The sequence below is a fragment of the Nematostella vectensis genome, chromosome 9, assembly GCF_932526225.1.
Source record: "Nematostella vectensis chromosome 9, jaNemVect1.1, whole genome shotgun sequence".
Classification (NCBI taxonomy): domain Eukaryota; kingdom Metazoa; phylum Cnidaria; class Anthozoa; order Actiniaria; family Edwardsiidae; genus Nematostella; species Nematostella vectensis.
In genome coordinates, this window is record NC_064042.1 from 4680475 (window position 1) to 4700524 (window position 20050).

Consider the following 20050-nt stretch of genomic DNA (forward strand, 5'->3'; position numbering starts at 1 on the left):
GCTATATGTTAAAAAGCATCCTATTAATAACATTTTAAATACAAGATTGAATTTATTTGAAGTAATGATTGCCTAATGTAATAAGGCGAGGAGCGGGGTATACCGGAAATTTGGTCCCATATGAAGCAAACGTTGTAATTTTGAGAGGTACCGTGGAATCTTAGTTTCTTTTCAGATACTTTCTCCAAATTACCAAAGATGGTCACAGTGACTGTTTTTCCCTTCTGGTTAAAAGTTATAAAGTTTACGAAGCAGCTGCGGTACAGCAACCTTAAAAATGGCAAGAATCATGCAGTTTTTCCAAATAAGGAATATATTAGTTTCCTTATATGGAAGTGACCGTTGGCAAAAAACGACAATTTTTGGCTAAATTTTCTTGATATGGCTCAAATGGAAAAAACGAACCACCCCGCTCAAAATCCTGGCTACGGGCCTGCCCTTGGGAGGCCTGTCGTTTTACACCAAAGAGAGGCTCAAACTGGCGTGCGGTCTTCTTTTTCCCGCGAAAAGCAAGTAAACAACTTCAGAACAAATACGACAGCAACATTTAGTAAAGTTTATTTAATAATTCATAGTATTCCCGCCAAAGGAAGCCCGTTTTAGCCTCTCTTTTAAGTAAAAATTACAGGCCTTCCAACTGTGGTATTTCTAACCGCAAAAAGTCTATTGTCGAATATCAAATGTGGTTACTTTTCGGATCGCTTCCATCTCCTGGCTCGGGGCTCTTAAATTGTTACTCATAGCAGTTTATATCGTTAGTATTGAATAGAATTGAATAAAGACATAACAACCACAGTGAGGGTGATTTTTTTAATTTGTTTCACTTTTATGTGATGGCAGCGGACATGCAAAGGTAGTTATCAAATATGGTATATCAGCGTTTGCGCCCTTTACGTAATTGAAGATCAACCCTTTTTGTAATTAAAGATCAACCCTTTTTGTAATTAAAGATCAACCCTTTACGTAATTAAAGATCAATCCTTTACGTAATTAAGATCAATCTGTTAGTGTGTCCGTGAAGAGCGACCCCAATTAAACAAAACTATCTCAAAACTTTTTCTTCAAAATAGCGACTTTAGAAATAACTTGTTTGAACAAAATCACCGTGAAGCAAATGTCTACAGCTCAATGGTTTAAATTTCGATTACAGGCGTTTGAAATAAATATTCTCCATTACTAACAAGGTATTCTACATTACTAACAAATCTACATTACTACCTTGCAGTACTACTAAGTAGACAAACTTTGTGGTCAAACTTCAAACTGCTTTCCATGCGTTATTAATACCGGTATTAAAATGTGCGATTATTTTTCTGTTTATCGAAAACGCCTATTAGCATCGTAGAATACAATAAATAAAAACAGGAACTAAAGAACTTAGATCTTGTAAAACGTAAATTGCTTCCATCTAGAGAAATTTTCGGAAAAACATTCAGTCTGTTATAAGCTTTACTAGGTGCATTTCATGCAAAACTATTATATTCAATCTTTCTTATTTTCATGGCGTGTGTTCATGAGCCATCTATTCTTTTCCCAAAATAACCTGTAGGTGCTTAGTGTCCACTCCATATTTCTACAGTAAAGTCTTATACCAAGCTTACCGCCAAAAGTTTTCACTGTATTGCGTTTGAGCAAAATCTAGCTAATTAAACAGCTGTGACAATAGCCATTCGCTGTTTACGCAGCCATACGCTCTGGATCTTCCTTGAAGACCCCTTGACCCCAATTTTAGTACAGTAAAAATACATACAAAATACAAGATTGACATTTTTAGCGTCGAGCAATTGCGAGCCATGAACTACGGCGGGTTGCGACTGTGGTTTCTTCAGTGCAAACGTTTTTGAAATAGTGTAACTTACAAAGAAAAGGTCTAATACATAACGATCGCTATAAGTCGGACTCAGAGTGCTTCGCCGTCTTCGCTCACGAGGGTCTTCTATGATTATTTGTCGTTCGCTGATTGGTCGAGCTCGACTCACTCAGCACTCCTCATAGCCGTAGCAAGCCTCGAATTATTGGGGGGGGGGGGGGCACGATACAGAAACATTGAAAACCATGGGGGGCACAGCCACGCCCCTACCGGTCATTTCCTTATTATTTTAGAAAATATTTGGGAGGGGGGGGGGGGGGTACGTGCCCCCAGTGCTCCATCGCCTGCTACGGCCCTGCCCCTAGCCTCTATTACTGAACGTTTTAGGTTAGTGAAAAATTCTGGCCGCAAACAAGTTCTTTTATGAGTTTTCTTGCCTTAAAGGAACCATTTAGTCAGATAATATGTCATTCAGGGACTAATATCCATTTCTTGTAAATATTTTTATAAAACAGACTGGAGATTTTCTCCCTCCTCGCGTGAACATAAGAGCCACAAGGTCACAAGGTCGGTGATGACGTCACTTAGACGGTTGCTGATGACGTCGTGCAGATGTTTCATAAAAGACGACAATAGCGCTGGTAAGGTTGTCGGTGCAAGAAAGCTTCCCTGGTGATGGGTGTTATTGGAGTCTATTTTGGTGCGGTATCTCTATGATAAATCAGAGGTATTCACTATTTAAAGCTGAAATCCTTCTGCATGTGCTCATAACAGTGCACTTGTTAGCCTTTCGGGATCTTGACTCTAATCGTATTCATTGGATTGCACATTGTGGAAGACTTGAGGGGCGAAGGGATGCCTTTTCTTGTAGAACTTGAAGTAAAAGACAACGAGCCCAATAGCAATGACGACGATAATGAGTGTAACAACGATACCTGCGACCACACCCGCATGAGACTTCTTCTTCCTGCCTGTGGAAGGAAAAAAAGGATTTGTATCAGCTCATATCCGTTCTTTAATCTTCAATCTTTTAATGGTATAATTACATTTAGCTGAGGCTAATGTTGCAATGTCGTTACTTCCTTAGATACAATATTAGGGACTGTCAGTCACTATTTTTTTCATATTAGCAGCTATAAAGAAAGACATTCGTATCACCCTATCTACCATTCCTTTGAGCTTTTTTGAGGATTTATTTCGGCAAGCCAATGATTAAGTTATGTTTTTTGATGGTTATGTTGTAATTTTCAGGGGCGTAGCCAGGGGGGTGGCCTAGGGGGCCCGCCTCCCCCTTTAAGCAGCCAAAAATACAGTAAATGTATAATGAGACATTATCTAAAATACATGAGAAAATGCCTTGAAAGTCCCTTTTGGCCCCCCTCCTGTTAAAATCCTGGCTACACGCCGCTGATTTTATCCGTAATCAGTCTCTTCAAGATATGACGACAGTAACAAGGAATTAATTTGAAGCCTCCAGCGTACAAACTGCGCTCGGAATCGGACAGCATTGCTGGCACTGTTACGCTCTACAGACCACAAGACAATGGAAGTATTGGCAAGCTGCATCCCAGCACCCCCTCCCCTCTGCGTTCAGTAGCGCCAGCACTTCTGATCGCTGATCTCACTCCCATTAAGTCAGGCATTTCCATTCCTTTGCCTTCAAGGAATAAAAGCTTAATAAAAAGATTGATTGATGCATAACGCTTGCACGCCACAGTTCCACTTACGTTTGGGAGGGGACTTGGTCGGCGTGTACGAATCGATATGTCTAAGGGGAACAGGGAAATTCCTTATGGCACACATTCCGTTGACGCCCGTAGAATTCGGCAGCAAGAAATCACAGTCTGGCACGGGCCAACCCAAACTATCATACACCATCTTGCAGTCTCGCACAACCTTTTGGCAAAGAGACTTGCACGGCAGCTGAACAGTGAGGTCATTGTTGGAGTTGCACGGAGGAAGACTTGTGAAGCAGAAGAAACGTTCAATTTCCGGGGAGCAGCCTGTAACAGAATCAATAGATCAGGGCCGTAGCAGGGGGAGGGGAAAAAGTTTTCTTAATATCTCTGCAATGTGTCGTCTTCCACCCACATTTCGAGGCCTGCTACAATCAATCTTAGAATGAACTCACTTCTGTGTGATACACGAAGTCGACCAAACTTTTTTGGAAGATAAAAGAAAACAAAAGGCTATGATTTTCTATGACAAAACGTATACATCTTTTGGAAATTCTGGCTTTAGTGCTGTACATTTACTCAAAATAGCAACTGAAGTCAACTTTCCGTAGTTCTTATTGAACGATTAAACATAATTATTGTGTTTGGATTTTGCCAGAGCTAGCGCATGCGCACCTTTGTCAGCGTTGGGAAATATGCTCACCTGAATCAATGATGCTCCTCATAAGGTTAAAGTACGAGGAAACCTGTTCTTGAGGCGGCAGAAACGTATGGTTGTAGTGGAGATCGTCAACGCACTTTGAGCTCTTGACCACGGGGTGACACACGTCTTTGGAGGTGCCTGGAAAAAGAGATGGAAGATTTGTCAAGCCTTGTTGTTTCTCATGTAACGGTTTCCAAATGGTTAACAATCGATCGACCGTGTGATTGGGTAAATCTGTTTCATCGAGTTTGTAAACTGTTGTAAACTGTGTTAGAGGCAAACATATCTTCATGTCTATTTGCCTTTAGAATTGTTTATTATTTTATACATTCTACACTTACTATGTAAATTCTAGCCTGCATTTTTGCTTAAGTAGCAAGTCATTAGTCCGTTTTATTGATTTATGCCACCATCTCAACCACTTCCACAAGACTCGTCACCGTTAAGGTAAAATCATTTTTATTCACCTTTTTCATACTACAATATTGTAACTCCGCCATCGAAATCTACTATGTATTATTTTCTTGCATGTCTTAATATTTGTATTTTTAATTTTATTTTCTAGTACCGTGTCCAATGTAATAAAAGTATCCAGAAGTCGAGTTTGTTATGTTGGCGTGAGTCACTGGCGGTGACAGCTTGTTAAAAGGGAAAGTGCAATTTCTGGCCCAACTGCACAAACTACCCCTCTAGTCCTCGCTGCAAATTACAATCAACAGATCCTGAGAAACTTAAACACGAGGTTCCAATGATGGGGATGGGAGGAGCTTTTCTTTTTATAGCGGAACCTCGTGTTTAATCTTATTTGCCATTCCTTTGTTGCGAGGGAGATTGGGTCGAGTTGATGAAAGAACAGCATGCTGGAAAGATTCTAGGGTATGCAATTCAATTCGTCGAACAATTCCAATGATGATGTCGTGAATCTAACGCAGATATTCCGGGAGCAGAATTGCCAAAAAAGCCTACCATATTCTAGCTTTCGTTTAGTATCACATCTACATGTTTACAACACCATGTTGAATCGCGTCAAATTAAATCGTCCCATCACGCTGTTTGCTCGTCATATAACTTATTTTAACTCGACACACAATGTAATAAACGAGCGACACTATATCACGTGACTTACCACCAGCCTGGGACACGAACCCTGGTGGCACGAAACACGGCGCTTCCGGTGTCGAATCGACCGGAAGAAGATCACAAATACTCGTGACCATGCCAAATATGGCAGCTAACCGGATATAGGCGTGACAATCCTTCACGAACTGGTAGCAGACTGGACGGCAAGGCAGGACGGGCTTAGGGAAGTGCTCATCCTGACACTGCGGAACGTACATTGAACACAGGACCAGTTCGGATAGCTTGGAGCATTTTAGCAAGTTGAGGTAATAGTCGAGATAGAGGGCTTTCGCTTGTTGGTATGGCTGGCCATTCACGTCAGGGTAGCTGAAGGTAAACGGGTAACCAGCTTTGGCGCACGACTTGATGGTCATCGGTTGGCAATGTTTACTCACTACAAAGAAGAGGGAAAAGAATACTTTTTTTAGGTTTGTGCACGGGCTATAGGATAACTTTACTAAAAATTATATCTAATGTCTTGTTTGTGTTAAATAAAGCACGTATACCTAGTGGGAAAGAAAATAAACGCGCCGCTGTGGTCGAGTCTTATAGCCAGTGGTTCGTGATGTGAAATTTGGCCGCAGTTTTCCCGCCAGAAATACGAGAGCCAATCAAAACTCGCAGTTTTAGTGACGTAATTACCAACGCTGAAATGATCGCTGGCTCACAAAAGCAAGAAACATAAATATATCAACTCCACGAGAATGAATGAGTCTTCATTATGATTCCAAGGACGAATTGAAAGTTGTTTGAGCACTTTTTTCAAACGTGATTTGCATAAATGAAGTGTGTACCGTCCGATCTGGAAGCTGTTGGATAAACGCACCTACTAGCCGTGTGTGTGGTGGAACGAATGGGCGAATTCTTGCATAACAGTAGGTAAAGCGTAGATGTATAAGTACTCTATGCTTAAAGCATCGATCAAACAGAGATAACAGTTGATGAGAATTCCATTTCTCATTACCGTTCTACTGTGCACTCTCACACACACTCATCGACTTTGAACTGTTGATCACGTGAACGCGAGTTAATGAGAGTATTTCATTCAGCAGTTTTTAAAATGTACAAATTAGCAGGGGCGGATCTCGGGGTGGGCTGAGCGGCCACAGGCCCCCCTATTTTCAGGCATTTGGCTTATAAATAACAAGAAATATAGCAAGAAAGAGCTCTCATTAACTCCCATCAACTCTCATCTCTGTTAGGTCGAGGTTTAATAGTAAAGTGATAATGTAATGGTTTTGATGGACTTTCTTCAGATTAGAGAGGCAGTGTGGCCTAGGGGGCCCGCCTTCCCCCCTATTTTCAGGCATTTGGCTTATAAATAACAAGAAATATAGCAAGAAAGAGCTCTCATTAACTCCCATCAACTCTCATCTCTGTTAGGTCGCGGTTTAATAGTAAAGTCATAATGTAATGTTTTGATGGAATTTCTTCAGATTAGATAGCTCACTCTCCTGTTATCCTTTGTTATGACCTTTATTACAAGTGCTAACAAATTGTTACCAGCTAAATACAATATAGTAATATTAACTGCTGCTACGTTGGGTTTCAACATGGTATTATGGCTCAGTTGTAGTTGATAGATATGACAGTAATGTTTGTTGTTGAATCCTCAAATGGATTTTTAAGGAGCAGGTCATTATGGATTTGGAGGCAGTTTAGGTTGCTGTAGGTTTCTTTTTTCTTGTCAAAACCAAAACAAAAATAATTTATAACTGTCTGCATGGAGACGGTTAAATCTCTAGAAAGGCAGGTAGTTGAGAAGGCTGCTGATATGTGTTGCAATATTTTTTTTGTTTTTTAATTAGTATTATTTATTATAATTTATACTGTTGCTGGTTATTATTTTCCTGCATCAGCTGTCACTGATTACCAATTGCTGGATTAATGCTGCTTCCTACCTGGGTTTGTTGTTGGTGGTGGTTGTGTTGGTGGTGGTGTTGGCGTGGAAACACTTGTTGTTGGAGGTATAGCTGTCGGCATTGTCCAGTTACCATCTGACCACGGGGCTGGCCATTTAGAGATCAGACATAGGTCATTCTCCCCTGTCCCATTAGGGTAAATTACTTCACAATCTGGCCAATGAAGTCCAAGATCTGATAGTTCTTTATGACAGTCATTAAGAACCTCCTTGCAAAGGGACTGGCATGGGATTTTGATAGAGTTCTTGTCCTTATAACAAGGTGGGGAACGTGAAAAGCAGGTAAACTTCTCAGTCTTTGCTGAACAGTTTTTCATGACGAGTTGCTGCAAGAGGTTGAATGTGGCATTGGATTGCATGGCGCTGTTGTAGAATGTGGCGTTGTAGTGGAGATCATCAACACAGTTCTCATCCTCTATTTTGTGACATACATCTTTGGGGATACCTTTAGAAAATAAGGTAGTATATTTTAGTGGGCTGCTAAAAATGGCATACAAATTGATCTTGAGATTGAATACTCTAAAGCCTTTAAATAGGAACAAAGAACATAATTCTACTGCTATGAATATGACAAAAATTGGTTTAGAGGTTTAGTGCTACTTTAAAGCCTTTGAATAAGGACATAGAACATATACTAATATTGCTATCAATACCATATAAATTGTCATGAGATGAATACTTTAATGCTGGTGTTAAGAGGGGAGGTGTGGGAAGGGGTGTCTAGTGGAATATAGTTGTGGCTGCTTCAGATTTCTCTATATATAATTATATACTGCACAGAGAGTTATAATAAAATGCTTTGGTTATTTTATTGGTTTGCAAGTTATCTTAAAAGATCACTTGATTGGTTAATAAGATATGTCAAAAAGATCCCGTCCCCCCCTCCCCACAGTGCTAGCTTCCCTTTGGTCAAGCAGAAATCTGTTGCTCTAAATTGAGAGAATAATGGATCATTCCAGTTCAGTGCTGGGTTCGGTGTGCTTATCTGATCTGATTATAAGGAAATCAGCCTATAACATTCTCTAAAGGTCTCAAGCAATATCTGTGCTGAATAATGAGCATTGAGTGATAAGTAAAACAAATAGAAACATTAAAACAAATTGAAGTACTCTATTATAGTTGTTTTATTTCTATTTGCCTTCATTTGCATTGACTTTTGAATCTAAATTAACTTTTTTTATTTTTTTTAAGTAGATTTTCTTTAAGTAGATTCTGTGTATAATACTTAAAAAGCAGTTTCATTTATATGAATAGTCTAATACACCACAAAAATGTTTTTGTTTTGTTTTTAAAAGTGTTTATTGTTCTTAAAAAAAATTCAACTAAAATTTTATGAAACTTTTCGAAAGAATAGATGGAGGAAAAAAACAGAGAAAATACTACAAAAAAACGCGCAAAATGAATAAATTTTAAGGTTAAACTTTGGACCGTAATGCGGCTTAAATACCTCGTTATCGCTCAAGCGTAAATGCCGAGTGCGTGAAGAACTTACAATAACATCAATAACAATTTATCCATTGTACATGTTGTACAAATAAATTTAGAGAGAAAAAAACAGTATAAGAAATGTGATATCTTTTGCAATTGTACAACATCGACCAAAATGAAATACCACTCTGACATGTAATAAAAAAAAACTTGTAACGAGTCCGTACTAAGGTGTTACGCCGAAATTTCCTTAAATGCCAAGTACAGTTTACACATATAGTGTGGAAATTTGAGTGTTACCGCTTCTCTTTATATCTGGCTCGAATTCATTATGGATATTTTAGGGTTTCGTTGTTATTCTATTTACCCCGATCGGACACTGGTTTTAATAATATATGCAGGATTGAGAAATAGCATACGTTAATATAAACACTTAGAGTATATGATTCGCAAACAAGTATGTGTTAGACCAATAACTCCTCGAAAGCATCCGGTTAGGAATAGTCTTAGATCGTCCATGGATTAGATCGCATTAATTTGAAAGTAGAAATGAGGGAAACAATGTTGAAATTTTAATTCATTCTTGTTTAACGCACGCATGTGGTTGCCAGTTTCAAAAATTTAAGTAACTGCTGAAGTGTGTTATTTCTTACCCGGAGCGGCGGTGCTTCTATTAAAGCCTTTCGGGAGAAAACACGTTTGGTTGTTACCGTCAAACTCTGGCAGGAGATCACATAGGACGGCCAGAACACCTTTAGTTGAAGCGAGATTAAGAAACATGCTGCAACTGTCGACAAATTCATTACACACGCTTTTACAAGGAAGATGAGGTCCGTTAATACTCGGGTCACACTTGGGGAAAAACAGGGAACACATCACAGTCTCCGAGTACGGTGAACACATTTTCAAAAACTGCAAATAAGTATTGAGCTCGCTGCCCTTGGCGGCCTGAAATGGCTTTCCATCGATAGGTGGGAAGTTTGCAGTTAGGCTATAACCGGCGTTTCTACAGTAGGGTGAAGTTAGATTCGCACAGATCTGACCACCGTGTAGGGAGGAGGCGGAGAGGAGAAATAAAAGGCCACCAAATGCTATCGGTGCAAGCGACGCCATTTGAACTGGGCTATGCTCGCTTTGAGGGGTTGCCGTACTGTGAGCGCGGTTTTGGCGACAATTTGCGTTGTTATGCCGATCAGCGATACAGGTGTGCTTGAGCCTGCGCTACATCTGAGCAGCTGTTGCTTACGTAATTGCAAAACATCCCAAATTACCTATATCGTTTCACCACCAGCACCCAACAGCGCGGCGCTTTGAAATGAAAGCAATGTGAGTTCGTGTTTGTCATAAATTTCGAGCGCAAATAAATGTGACATAACAACCAGCTATTCCATTTCGTAAATTGCCACCCTTTGACATTGTCAAACAAGTGGACATTATCACTGATAGCCGTTTAAAGTTTGTCTTTTTAATATTTTTAATAACCTGCCGTATGGAACGAACGTTTGGTTAATTGGAGGCACTGAAACGATTTTGTTTGTAAGTTTGCCTCGTCTTCCGCACCGATGTGTTTAACATGACATTTCAGATTTTAGAAATAATATTTTTTCATCGTTCTTGGATCTAGGGCAGTACGTTATGTCGAAATTTACCAGCCTAGTCCCAGGCGTTCTTGCCGGGTTTCCTGTGCTCAGAGATAAACCGTGAGGTAGCCTGGCGGCTGGAACGAGCTTTGGTTTCCTGTGACGTCACAACTCTTACCATCCACAGAAAACCCAACCACAGGAAACCCGTTAAGAACGCCTGGGACTAGGCTGGAAATTTACGCCATTCCTGTTTTGAGGCTCTTCTTAGAGAGATGACAAAGGAGAATGGGTTTCTAAGGTATCGTATTCAGGCGCGTTCCCCGTTTTACTGAAGGGGGCGTATTAGTTCGTTTAGAAAACCATCCGGAGTTGATTTCGTTTTCAAACAGACAACACACAACACAGTATTCAATTGAATGCCAATGGGTCATCCTAGAAAAAGTCAGAGAAAGCAACCTTTTCTATCGGCTGATTTGAGAAAGCTGTTGCGATTTTGACATTGGGTTGATATGCCTTACAACTTTGAATTAAGACAAAGGTGTGTCTGACAAAAGCTCTTGAAGAATACCATACGGAAAGGTAGTATTTGTATTTAAGACAAGTTTTTTTTACCATCGTGTAAGCTTTAAGCCCCGTACAAACTGCGCCAGAAGATACGCTAGCCCAGCAATGCTGGCGCACTCTGAACACCGTGTTGGAAGTTGCTGGCGGGAGCTGGCGAGTGTTGGCGTGATTTTGATTGAGTTCAAACTTTTGGCCAGTACTTTGCCAGCATCTCCTTTGCCTCGTGGTCAACCGAGCAAATCACGGCTTTACTTGCTCAGTTCGCAAACGAACCCAGCAATGAAAGGCAATGCTCGGCTCATTAGCACGAACCCAGCAATGCTGGGCTTATTTTGCTGGTTTGTAATGCTGGCGGGTGCTGGCGCAGTTTGCACAGGGCTTTCGCTTAGCCTCCACTACCATCTCTCATCCGTTATGGATCACAGGCAATCCTGGTTTTTTACGCGAGGTCACTAGATTCGAAAAATGGGTGGGAGGGGGACATCCCTCTTCTGCCAGAAAAAAAACTAGATGGAGATCAAAACGCGACAAGAGATGCCCAAGAAAAATGCTAAGCAAACAACACTGTTACTAGCATATAAGAAGTAAAAAACAAGCGATTTCTTTCAATAAAGATTATTACTCATAGTATCTCATATTATTATAGCTTTTCAGCCTAGCGTTTAGAAACATTATATGCCGCGCTAGCTGACTCATTGGCTTTCATCGTAGTTGCCTTATTTGAATAATGATAGTTGGAAAATATAACTATTAATTATCTCATCGTTGTAGCTTTTCACCCTAGCGTTAAATGCCATGCTAGCTTGTTTACTCTCTAATGTTCACTCTAATGTGCACAGGTTTTACTCTAGTCAATGTAACATTGACTAGTATCAAGTGTGACAATGTAAAAAGTGACATGTCGTCACTTGATAACCTACTATTGTCCGGGATATCGAGGTTTTACCCTTTTGCCCTATAATCTGTCCTTAGTGACTTACATACTCAAGCGTTCACTTTAAACAGGTCTGGAGCTTGTGTCTGTAACATTAAATAATGTTGTATGAATACTCGTGCCCAGAAAAACGAGGATATTCTGATCAGCTCTCTCTGTTCTTTAAATGATCAATTTCTCTAGCATTCCTTTTCAATGGGTTAATGTGCAGTCTATTTCACACAAAATGTCACGTCAAAATATCATTTGCCCGGGTTATCGAGGTAGTCATACTGATCCACTTGATTTCTCTGTCCTTTCAGTGATTCCTGAACTCAAAGGCTGTCGGAACTGTTGCCATCCTCGCTGTTCGAGATAGTATGGGTAACTATTGTCACTACTGTTGTTCCGTGGCTGGATCTGCGCCCTCCGCCGCTTCTGCTTCACATAGAGTCCCCAGATCTGGTGGGCGAGAGGAGACAGCGGAGGTAAGTAGATATTAATAAGGTGTGTGCCTGGGAGGAGGAGGGGGGGGGGGGGGGTAAGTAGATATGATACGTAGATAGATAGACCTCTGTCTATATCACTGTATTAATTCTCGTTTCTTTTGTCCACTGTGGATGTGAATTTGCAGTTTTCAAAGATGTCCATCTAAAACTAATATCCATACTTCACACTTCATGGCGTCTGTCAGCCACTCGTTTGACACCCTAGAAGCTAAAAAGCCAGTGGAAGATGGAGCTTTGTGTTTGTATTGTAATTTTGTATAAGTAAGTAACGCAAGGGAAAGAAAAACAGGAATAAAGAACCTGATTGATTCCCATTGCTAAGAAAAATGTTTGGAATTGGACTCAAATCAATATCTTAATAACTGCATCTATTTACATATTACGGCCAAATAAAACGTTATGTAGGCAGGCTCGTACCCAGGATTCTTCATGGAAGGTAGCCTGCTAGCCGGCTCTCATTGTGGGGTATTCGGGAAGGTTTTATTTCCGAATATTGGGAACCCTGTGCTCGCGCGGCGGCCCAGCGCACCTCGGCCTTCGCGCGCGCACAGGGTTCCCAATATTCGAAAATAAAACATTTCCGAATAACCCACAATACAATGAGAGCCGGCAAGCAGGCTACTTGGGAGGGTGCGAAATCCGTAAAAGTGGTCCTAATTTTTCCTGGGGAGGGGGGGGGGGGGGAGTTCTCTAATAAAAATCTAACCACCTGCCTTTTCAGTATCTCCACGTGACGTTTATTGTCGGATTTGGCAACATACCAGAGTGATCTAGCTTATACTTTATAGTTCCGTCTACAAATAGCACGTCTATTGAGAACCAAAAGTGGACTTTCGGCCGTTGTGGGAGGTGCGTTCGCACCCCCTGCCCCCCCCCCCCCCCCCCCCCCCCCGTATAATCTACGGTTACTTACCACAGCCATGAATACTATAAGTAGTACACTCCCGCCGACCGCCATGCCTGTGTAAAGCGCAGTGCTGGACTTGGTCGGCACGCTTGGCGACGTCGGATTAATTATCGTGTTTCCCTTCATGGTAATGTTCTGAAGTGTCTCGCTAGGCGCTATGGAAGTAAAGTATTTCGTTACAAATTCACATATCCCTGTTATAGTCAACCCTCGCTCTTACGGACACCCTCGGGACCTTAGTCTAGTGTTCGTAATACAGTCGACCCTCGCTATAACGGACGCCCTCGGGACCTTAGTCTAGTGTTCGAAATACAGTCAACCCTCGCTATTACGGACACCCTCGGGAACTTAGTCTAGTGTTCGTAATACAGTCAACCCTCGCTATTGCGGACATCCTCGGGACCTTAGTCTAGTGTTCGTAATACAGTCAACTCTCGCTATCACGGTCACCCCCGGACCTAAGTATAGTGTTCGTAATACAGTCGACCCTCGCTATAACTGACGCCCTCGGGACCTTAGTCTAGTGTTCGAAATACAGTCAACCCTCGCTATTACGGACACCCTCGGGACCTTAGTCTAGTGTTCGTAATACAGTCAACCCTCGCTATAACGGACACCCTCAGGAACTTAGTCTAGTGTTCGTAATAAAATCGACCCTCACTATTATAGACGCCCTCGGGACCTTAGTCTTGTGTCCGTAATACAGTCAACCCTCGCTATTACGGACACCCTCGGAACCTTAGTCTAGTGTTCGTAATACAGTCAACTGTCGCTATCACGGTCACCCCCGGACCTAAGTATAGTGTTCGTAATACAGTCGACCCTCGCTATAACTGACGCCCTCGGGACCTTAGTCTAGTGTTCGAAATACAGTCAACCCTTGCTATTACGGACACCCTCGGGAACTTAGTCTAGTGTTTGTAATACAGTCAACCCTTGCTATTACGGACACCCTCGGGACCTTACTCTTTTGTTCGTAATACAGTCAACCCTCGCTATAACGGACACCCTCGGGACCTTAGTCTAGTGTTCGTAATACAGTCAACCCTCGCTATAACGGACACCCACGGGAACTTAGTCTAGTGTTCGTAATAAAATCGACCCTCACTATTATGGGCGCCCTCGGGACCTTAGTCTTGTGTCCGTAATACAGTCAACCCTCGCTATTACGGACGCCCTCGGGACCTTAGACTAGTGTTCGTAATACAGTCAACCCTCGCTATTATGGACATCCAAGGGACCTTAGTCTAGTTTTCGTAATACAATCAACCCTCGCTATTATGGACGCCCTCGGCACCTTAGTCTTGTGTCCGTAATACAGTCAACCCTCGCTATCACGGACACCCCCGGACCTTAGTCTAGTGTTCGTAATACAATCAACCCTCGCTATCACGGACACCCCCGGACCTTAGTCATGTGTCCGTAATACAATCAACCCTCGCTATCACGGACACCCTCGGGACCTTAGTCATGTGTCCGTAATACAGTCAACCCTCGGTATTACGGACATCCTCGGCACCTTAGTCTAGTGTTCGTAATACATCAGCCCTCGCTATTAAGGACACTCACGGTACCTTAGTCTAGTGTCCGTTGAGTTTTGAGATTTTGCCTTCTGCGTTTTTTTTTTATGTGATTTTTAGAGTTCACTCCTTTTTTTTGGCAAAGGTGTTTACTAGACATAAACAAGATACATGTTTGCAGACGGCGGCTGGATACCTGGGGTCGGCTCCAAGGAATAGTCCTACCCCTGTCTGTGCTCATACATTACATGCTTTGGCACACATCGCCTTCTGTTCACAAGGTGTTTGAAGCACGGGTGGCCTAGTGTGCTAGCGCGACGGCCTCTAACCGCTGTGGCCAAGCGGATCCTGGCTCAAACTGGGGATTTTTCCAGGTTCCTGCCTTGATTCGAATTTGTGTCACAAGTGAGTTGAAGTTATTCTCCCGTGTTTCCAGTCTTTTCGGATAAGGAAAACCGGAGGTCCCGTCTCTTCAAGCTGCACTACACTAACCTGAACCGAAGGGACGTAAAAGAACCACTGGGGACGCAATAAACCCTCTGGCAGTGACCACCCCCAGTGACAGTGCTTACTAACAGAGGGCCATATGCTCAAAAACTTTATATTCGGTTAATTATGGTACCCTCGATAAACAAAGGTTAAACTGAAAACTGAAACTGAAAGCCAGCTAGTCTTATTATTTGTGATAAATAACACTATTTACTCTGTATTTTTAGGAGTAGATAGCGCGGCAGCTTTGCTGTAAACAACACTATTGATAACGTCCGATAACAATGTTATTTCCGATGGAATGGTAAACAGTTTTTATACCGCAAAGAATAATAATAACAATACATCAAAACTCATTAAGGGGCTGTAAAGAGGTCAGACTTTTATTGACATGTTCAATACATCATGACAAGCTTTTGATAACAAGCTTTTGATAACGTTCTGTTTAAACGACTTGGTGATGATAACTTGTTTGGTATATGCATAGTATACGTCTATACACAATTTATGGTTTGTATGTTTAAAGAATTAAGTCTAAAACCTCGTTACGACGATCAAATTGAGCCATTTGAAGTTTATGAGAGTTGACAGATGTGTACAAATTCAAAAGCCGAATGATTTAAGCATATGTTTTCGACTTATCGTTTTATATTACTCAGTAAGCTGTCTTATATTCACGCGACGAGGAACAAAGCCTATTACATATATTCTTTCTTTTGCGATCAAAGTCAGTGTGGTAGTAGAGAATATTTGGCCATTACCATTTATCATATCCATTAATTCTGACAAAGCCTCTCACTGGCACAGTTTACTCGAAACGAACATACATAGAGACAGTCGAGAGAAAGGCAAAGATGGTGTGCGACCAAAGTTATCCGCGTAGAACCAACTACATACTGTTCTTGTAGTGCGGTAATGAGAGCATCTAACCGATGCCTTCCACTCTCCCACCAGTAAGACAAATAGGAGGTAGAAAATAAACACTTTGCTCGTCAACAATAGGATAACATTAGTATCTCAATATGAGGATATATTTTGAACATGATAGTTTTACCTCACTCACTCTTTGTTTTTAGGCCTGTACAGCCTTGTTCGTCACTTTAACGTAGGGTCAATGTGTTGCGCAGTTAACAAAAGCACTTTAGAGAGACTAGACTCGCAATCCCTGGGGATGTGACTGGCAAAGTTTCACCTCCAATCTTTGGGTGCTTAATCCTTTCAATCTAAGCACAAACTCACGAGCACACATAGAATATACATAAATAAACCTGCCCACTTACCATTGAAATGAGAAGCGCCCGCAAGAGCGATATCACACCAGAAAAACAGGAACGCTTGCTTTAAGAGCACCGATCTTATGCGCATGGCAGTGTTTCGTGCTATCTTTGCTCTCTTGTTACGCGAACCTATAACGATCTATAACAGCCCCGTGGACAATGAGATCTTAAACACCACAGGATTTCAACACGATATTTGATGAGCCAGAAGTCTGACCAGACGTGTTCGAGCTAGTGAGCTTCTACGGCTTCTGTGCTGCGTTATCCGAGAGGCGCGTATTTTTCCTTGGCACCATAACTCTCACTGACATTCTAACATGTTGGGAATCGTATAAGGTACTCGGTGTGCGGCGAAGGCGACGCTGGCTCTACACCACGCGCCCTTGCTCAGTTTCCTTCGAATATTTATTCTGCGAGTTGTAACCCGACACGTCCTGTGTGGTTGTATAATGTACACAATAATTTGTCGCTCAGATTCGGCTCTTTTTGTCTAGTACCAGAAACCCACCAGCTATAGCAGTCTCCTCACACCATTCTCGCTTGCACACCAAACATCGTAGCATTCACGATGCTTCCATGTCAGGGTGTTTGTTAGCATTCGTTGTTTTTCGTGCTATCGGTCGGTTCAATGTCTCCAAGGCAGCTAATCGCGCCCTGACCCTCCCGACCCTGGCTTGATTGAATTGCGCTTAATCTGAAGTGGCGAAAGCGTGAACCACAAGTTGGTGTCACGAAAACTTGCTCCTTATCTTTGAATAGACAGTTAACGCAACGACTACAGCTAGATCAGCTTGAAATATTAATAGTAGATGAGTTTTGCTTCCGTAACCTCAACGTTTATTTTATTGTTATGAAATGGCAGAAAAGTGGCCCAACTGAGCGATAATCCGTGAAAGCTTAAATAAGGGGTGCATTTATGGTGTAACGTGACTTGACATGTGGTGTATACTATGAGCTTCCGTGACCCGGCTTGCCAATATAACAAGAAAAACCTTTAAAAGAAAAAGTCGACAACAACGCAGATTTATGTTTTTTAGGACAATATTTCGGCAGGCCAATACCTTCCTTCTTTATAACCTGAAGAAGGCAGGTATTGGCCTACCGAAATATCGCTCTAAAAAACATAAATCTGCGTTGTTGTCGACTTTTTCTTTTAACGGTTTTACTAATTAATCAACTGTCGACGCAGACCACAAGGTCCGACGCACACCAGCAAATAGAGGCTGTTCGGTGGTTTCTTCCGTGACATTTGCGCGGTGTGTTTACTGGCGGGATTGCGTGGCTCTCCCCTATATTTACTGTACGGGGGACGTACCGATTGTTTGGGTAGGATTTTTGACCTTTTCTATCCTAAACAGGATATTTTTTCAAGCTCTCTGTAATACAAAGGGTTCTGATTTTACTGTCACTTTCACCATGTATAATGTCCTAAACAGAGTATGAAAATTGAGGTTTCTTGTCCTAAACATTATAGGTTGCCCCCTTGCCCCCCTCCTGTACCTAAAACAGGGGCTGAGAACCCCCTTTGTCATAATGAAGGGGGAGGGGGGTGAAATTACCTTTATTCACTGTGCGGGGGGGGGTTCCAGCAGGGTAGAGGTATTTCTTATATTTTGTATCAAACAGGATCAGGCTTACATTCAAGGTTATATTCACGTCGGGAGAAATTTGTTTTTTTGCTTCTGAACAGGGCCGCTATGTTATTTCAGATATTTTTCCTAAACAGGGAACGGGTTAAAGACCCTTAGCGGTATACTAATACTAATCACTTAGAAACACGAGATATAACATTTGTTTTGTCTGCGAAAATCCTTGGATGGTCTGGTTAAGCACTAAGCAAGGTTAATACTTGAACCGCCCTCCTCAAAGGCTAGCACTTGACTGAGTAACTTTGTCTCGTGATGCCTGAAAACACTCAAATCGCTGTATGGTATAACCTTTGTTTACTATTCGTACATCAATGGTATTCTTCGCACTTGAATATGTTCTGTTTGGAATGTAGAAAACACTCCCCTCCACTCCCCTGCAAGTGTTCGCAGGTCAATGCTTTACATTATCGCGCTCCTTCCACGACGTGTCTTCAGAATGCACGTTCGCTCGTTTTTCTGCAGGCGCGTAGCTACAGGGGGATTGGGTCGAGTTGATAAGCGAACAGCATGCTGGGACGATGAACGCAATTCATCATGGCGTCAAACGTTGCTAATGTTGATGTTGTGAATCCAACTATCAAAGATTATTCCGGGAGCAGAATTGCCAAAATCTATTCATTACCACATGTTTACGAAGCCATGTTGAATTGCGTCCCATAAAATCGACCCAGCATGTGCGCTTATCAAATCCCCACGCAATTTTAGAATTGCGAATAGAATTCGCCGGATTTTACACATTTCCACGTATCCTGGCTGGGCGCTATTGACCAGGTCATGTAAACACGAATCTGTACGTGTTGTACAAGTAACCCATGCTCTTGAGATGGGATAAATATGTTCAAGTTTCACAATGACCCCACGGTGCCTCGTAACGTAAAACAATGTCTCGTTTTTTTTTTTGTTTGTTTGTGTTTTTTTTTTTTTTTGCTCAAGCATTCAAGGAAGCTAGGAGGACGGCTCTTCAGATGGGTGTTATTGAATTATCGGGAAAACAATTTCTCAGTGTTTTTCGGCTCAACCGTTCAAGGAAGTTAGAGCACGGTTCTTCAGAAGGATGTAGCCAAGTTTGACACGGTTTTGACTCAAATGGGATAACCCTTTTTCCTTACCCCATAGTGCTCTATCGTAAAACGAAGTCTGACAATGTTTTTGAGCTCAGAGATTTATTGAAGTTAGAACACGGTTCTTCAGATTGTAGCAATGTTTTACACGGTGTTACTGTCGATTAAGTGAAATGGGCGCTGGTATCACCCTTTTCTCAAACCCCTCGGTCATCCATATCGATAAACGGTGTTTGAGGAAGTTAGAACACGGCTAGCCAAGTCTGGCCATGTATTGTTGACTTAGTGAAATGTTATTATCCCACATGCAGTATTTGGCAATTTTTTTGAGTTCTAAGGTATTTTGAACAAGTAATCAAGTTTGACGAATACCCCATGGAGCCCCTTGAGAGCTAACCCACTTGAATGCCGACGGTACCTTTGCGAATAACACTATTGACCCCATGAAGCTCTCATTAAATGACCACACGGGAGACTTACGATGTGTTGTTTTCGAAAGTATTTTGTTATAAGTTGCATATTGGTGGTCTACATAACATTGTCATTGAGTGCGGAAACGCATTGCTTCTTTAAATCTACAGCAACCCTTCCCTTAGTGGAAGCACGGGTGGCCTAGTGTGTTAGCGCGTCGGCCTCTCACCGCTGTGGCCCAGGTTCGAATCCTGGCTCAAACTGGGGATTTTCCCGCGTTCCTGCCTTGAATCGAATTTGTCACAAGTGAGTTAAAGTTATTCTCCCGTGTTTCCAGTCTTCTCGGATAAGGACATTAAACCGGAGGTCCCGTCTCTTCGAGCTGCACTACACTAACCTTAACCGAAGGGACGTAAAAGAACCACTGGGGACGCAATAAACCCTCTGGCAGTGACCACCCCCAGTGACAGTGCTTACTAACCGAGGGCCATATGTTAGAAAACTGTATAT

At 41.9% G+C, this 20050-nt stretch overlaps 2 protein-coding genes and 1 long non-coding RNA gene across 3 annotated transcripts; 1 reads left to right on the forward strand and 2 right to left on the reverse strand.

Annotated features, from left to right (window-relative positions):
• Positions 1-796: 796 nt before the first annotated feature.
• LOC5510975 lies at positions 797-9878 on the reverse strand. The gene is made up of 6 exons (XM_032380223.2): positions 9311-9878; positions 7210-7674; positions 5316-5702; positions 4190-4327; positions 3538-3813; positions 797-2781 (listed from the first exon to the last, which is right to left on the reverse strand). Exons 1-6 carry the CDS (start codon positions 9768-9770, stop codon positions 2615-2617), a joined length of 1893 nt encoding a protein of 630 aa, XP_032236114.2. The 5' UTR covers positions 9771-9878; the 3' UTR covers positions 797-2614.
• A 1504-nt stretch (positions 9879-11382) lies between these two features.
• LOC116617505 lies at positions 11383-17075 on the reverse strand. The gene is made up of 3 exons (XM_048732354.1): positions 16423-17075; positions 13140-13288; positions 11383-12179 (listed from the first exon to the last, which is right to left on the reverse strand). The coding sequence occupies exons 1-3, from the start codon at positions 16505-16507 to the stop codon at positions 12006-12008; spliced, it is 408 nt and encodes a 135-aa protein (XP_048588311.1). The 5' UTR covers positions 16508-17075; the 3' UTR covers positions 11383-12005.
• LOC116617506 lies at positions 12068-12635 on the forward strand. The gene is made up of 2 exons (XR_004295779.2): positions 12068-12205; positions 12352-12635. It is a non-coding gene; the product is annotated as an uncharacterized LOC116617506 (long non-coding RNA).
• Positions 17076-20050: the final 2975 nt, after the last annotated feature.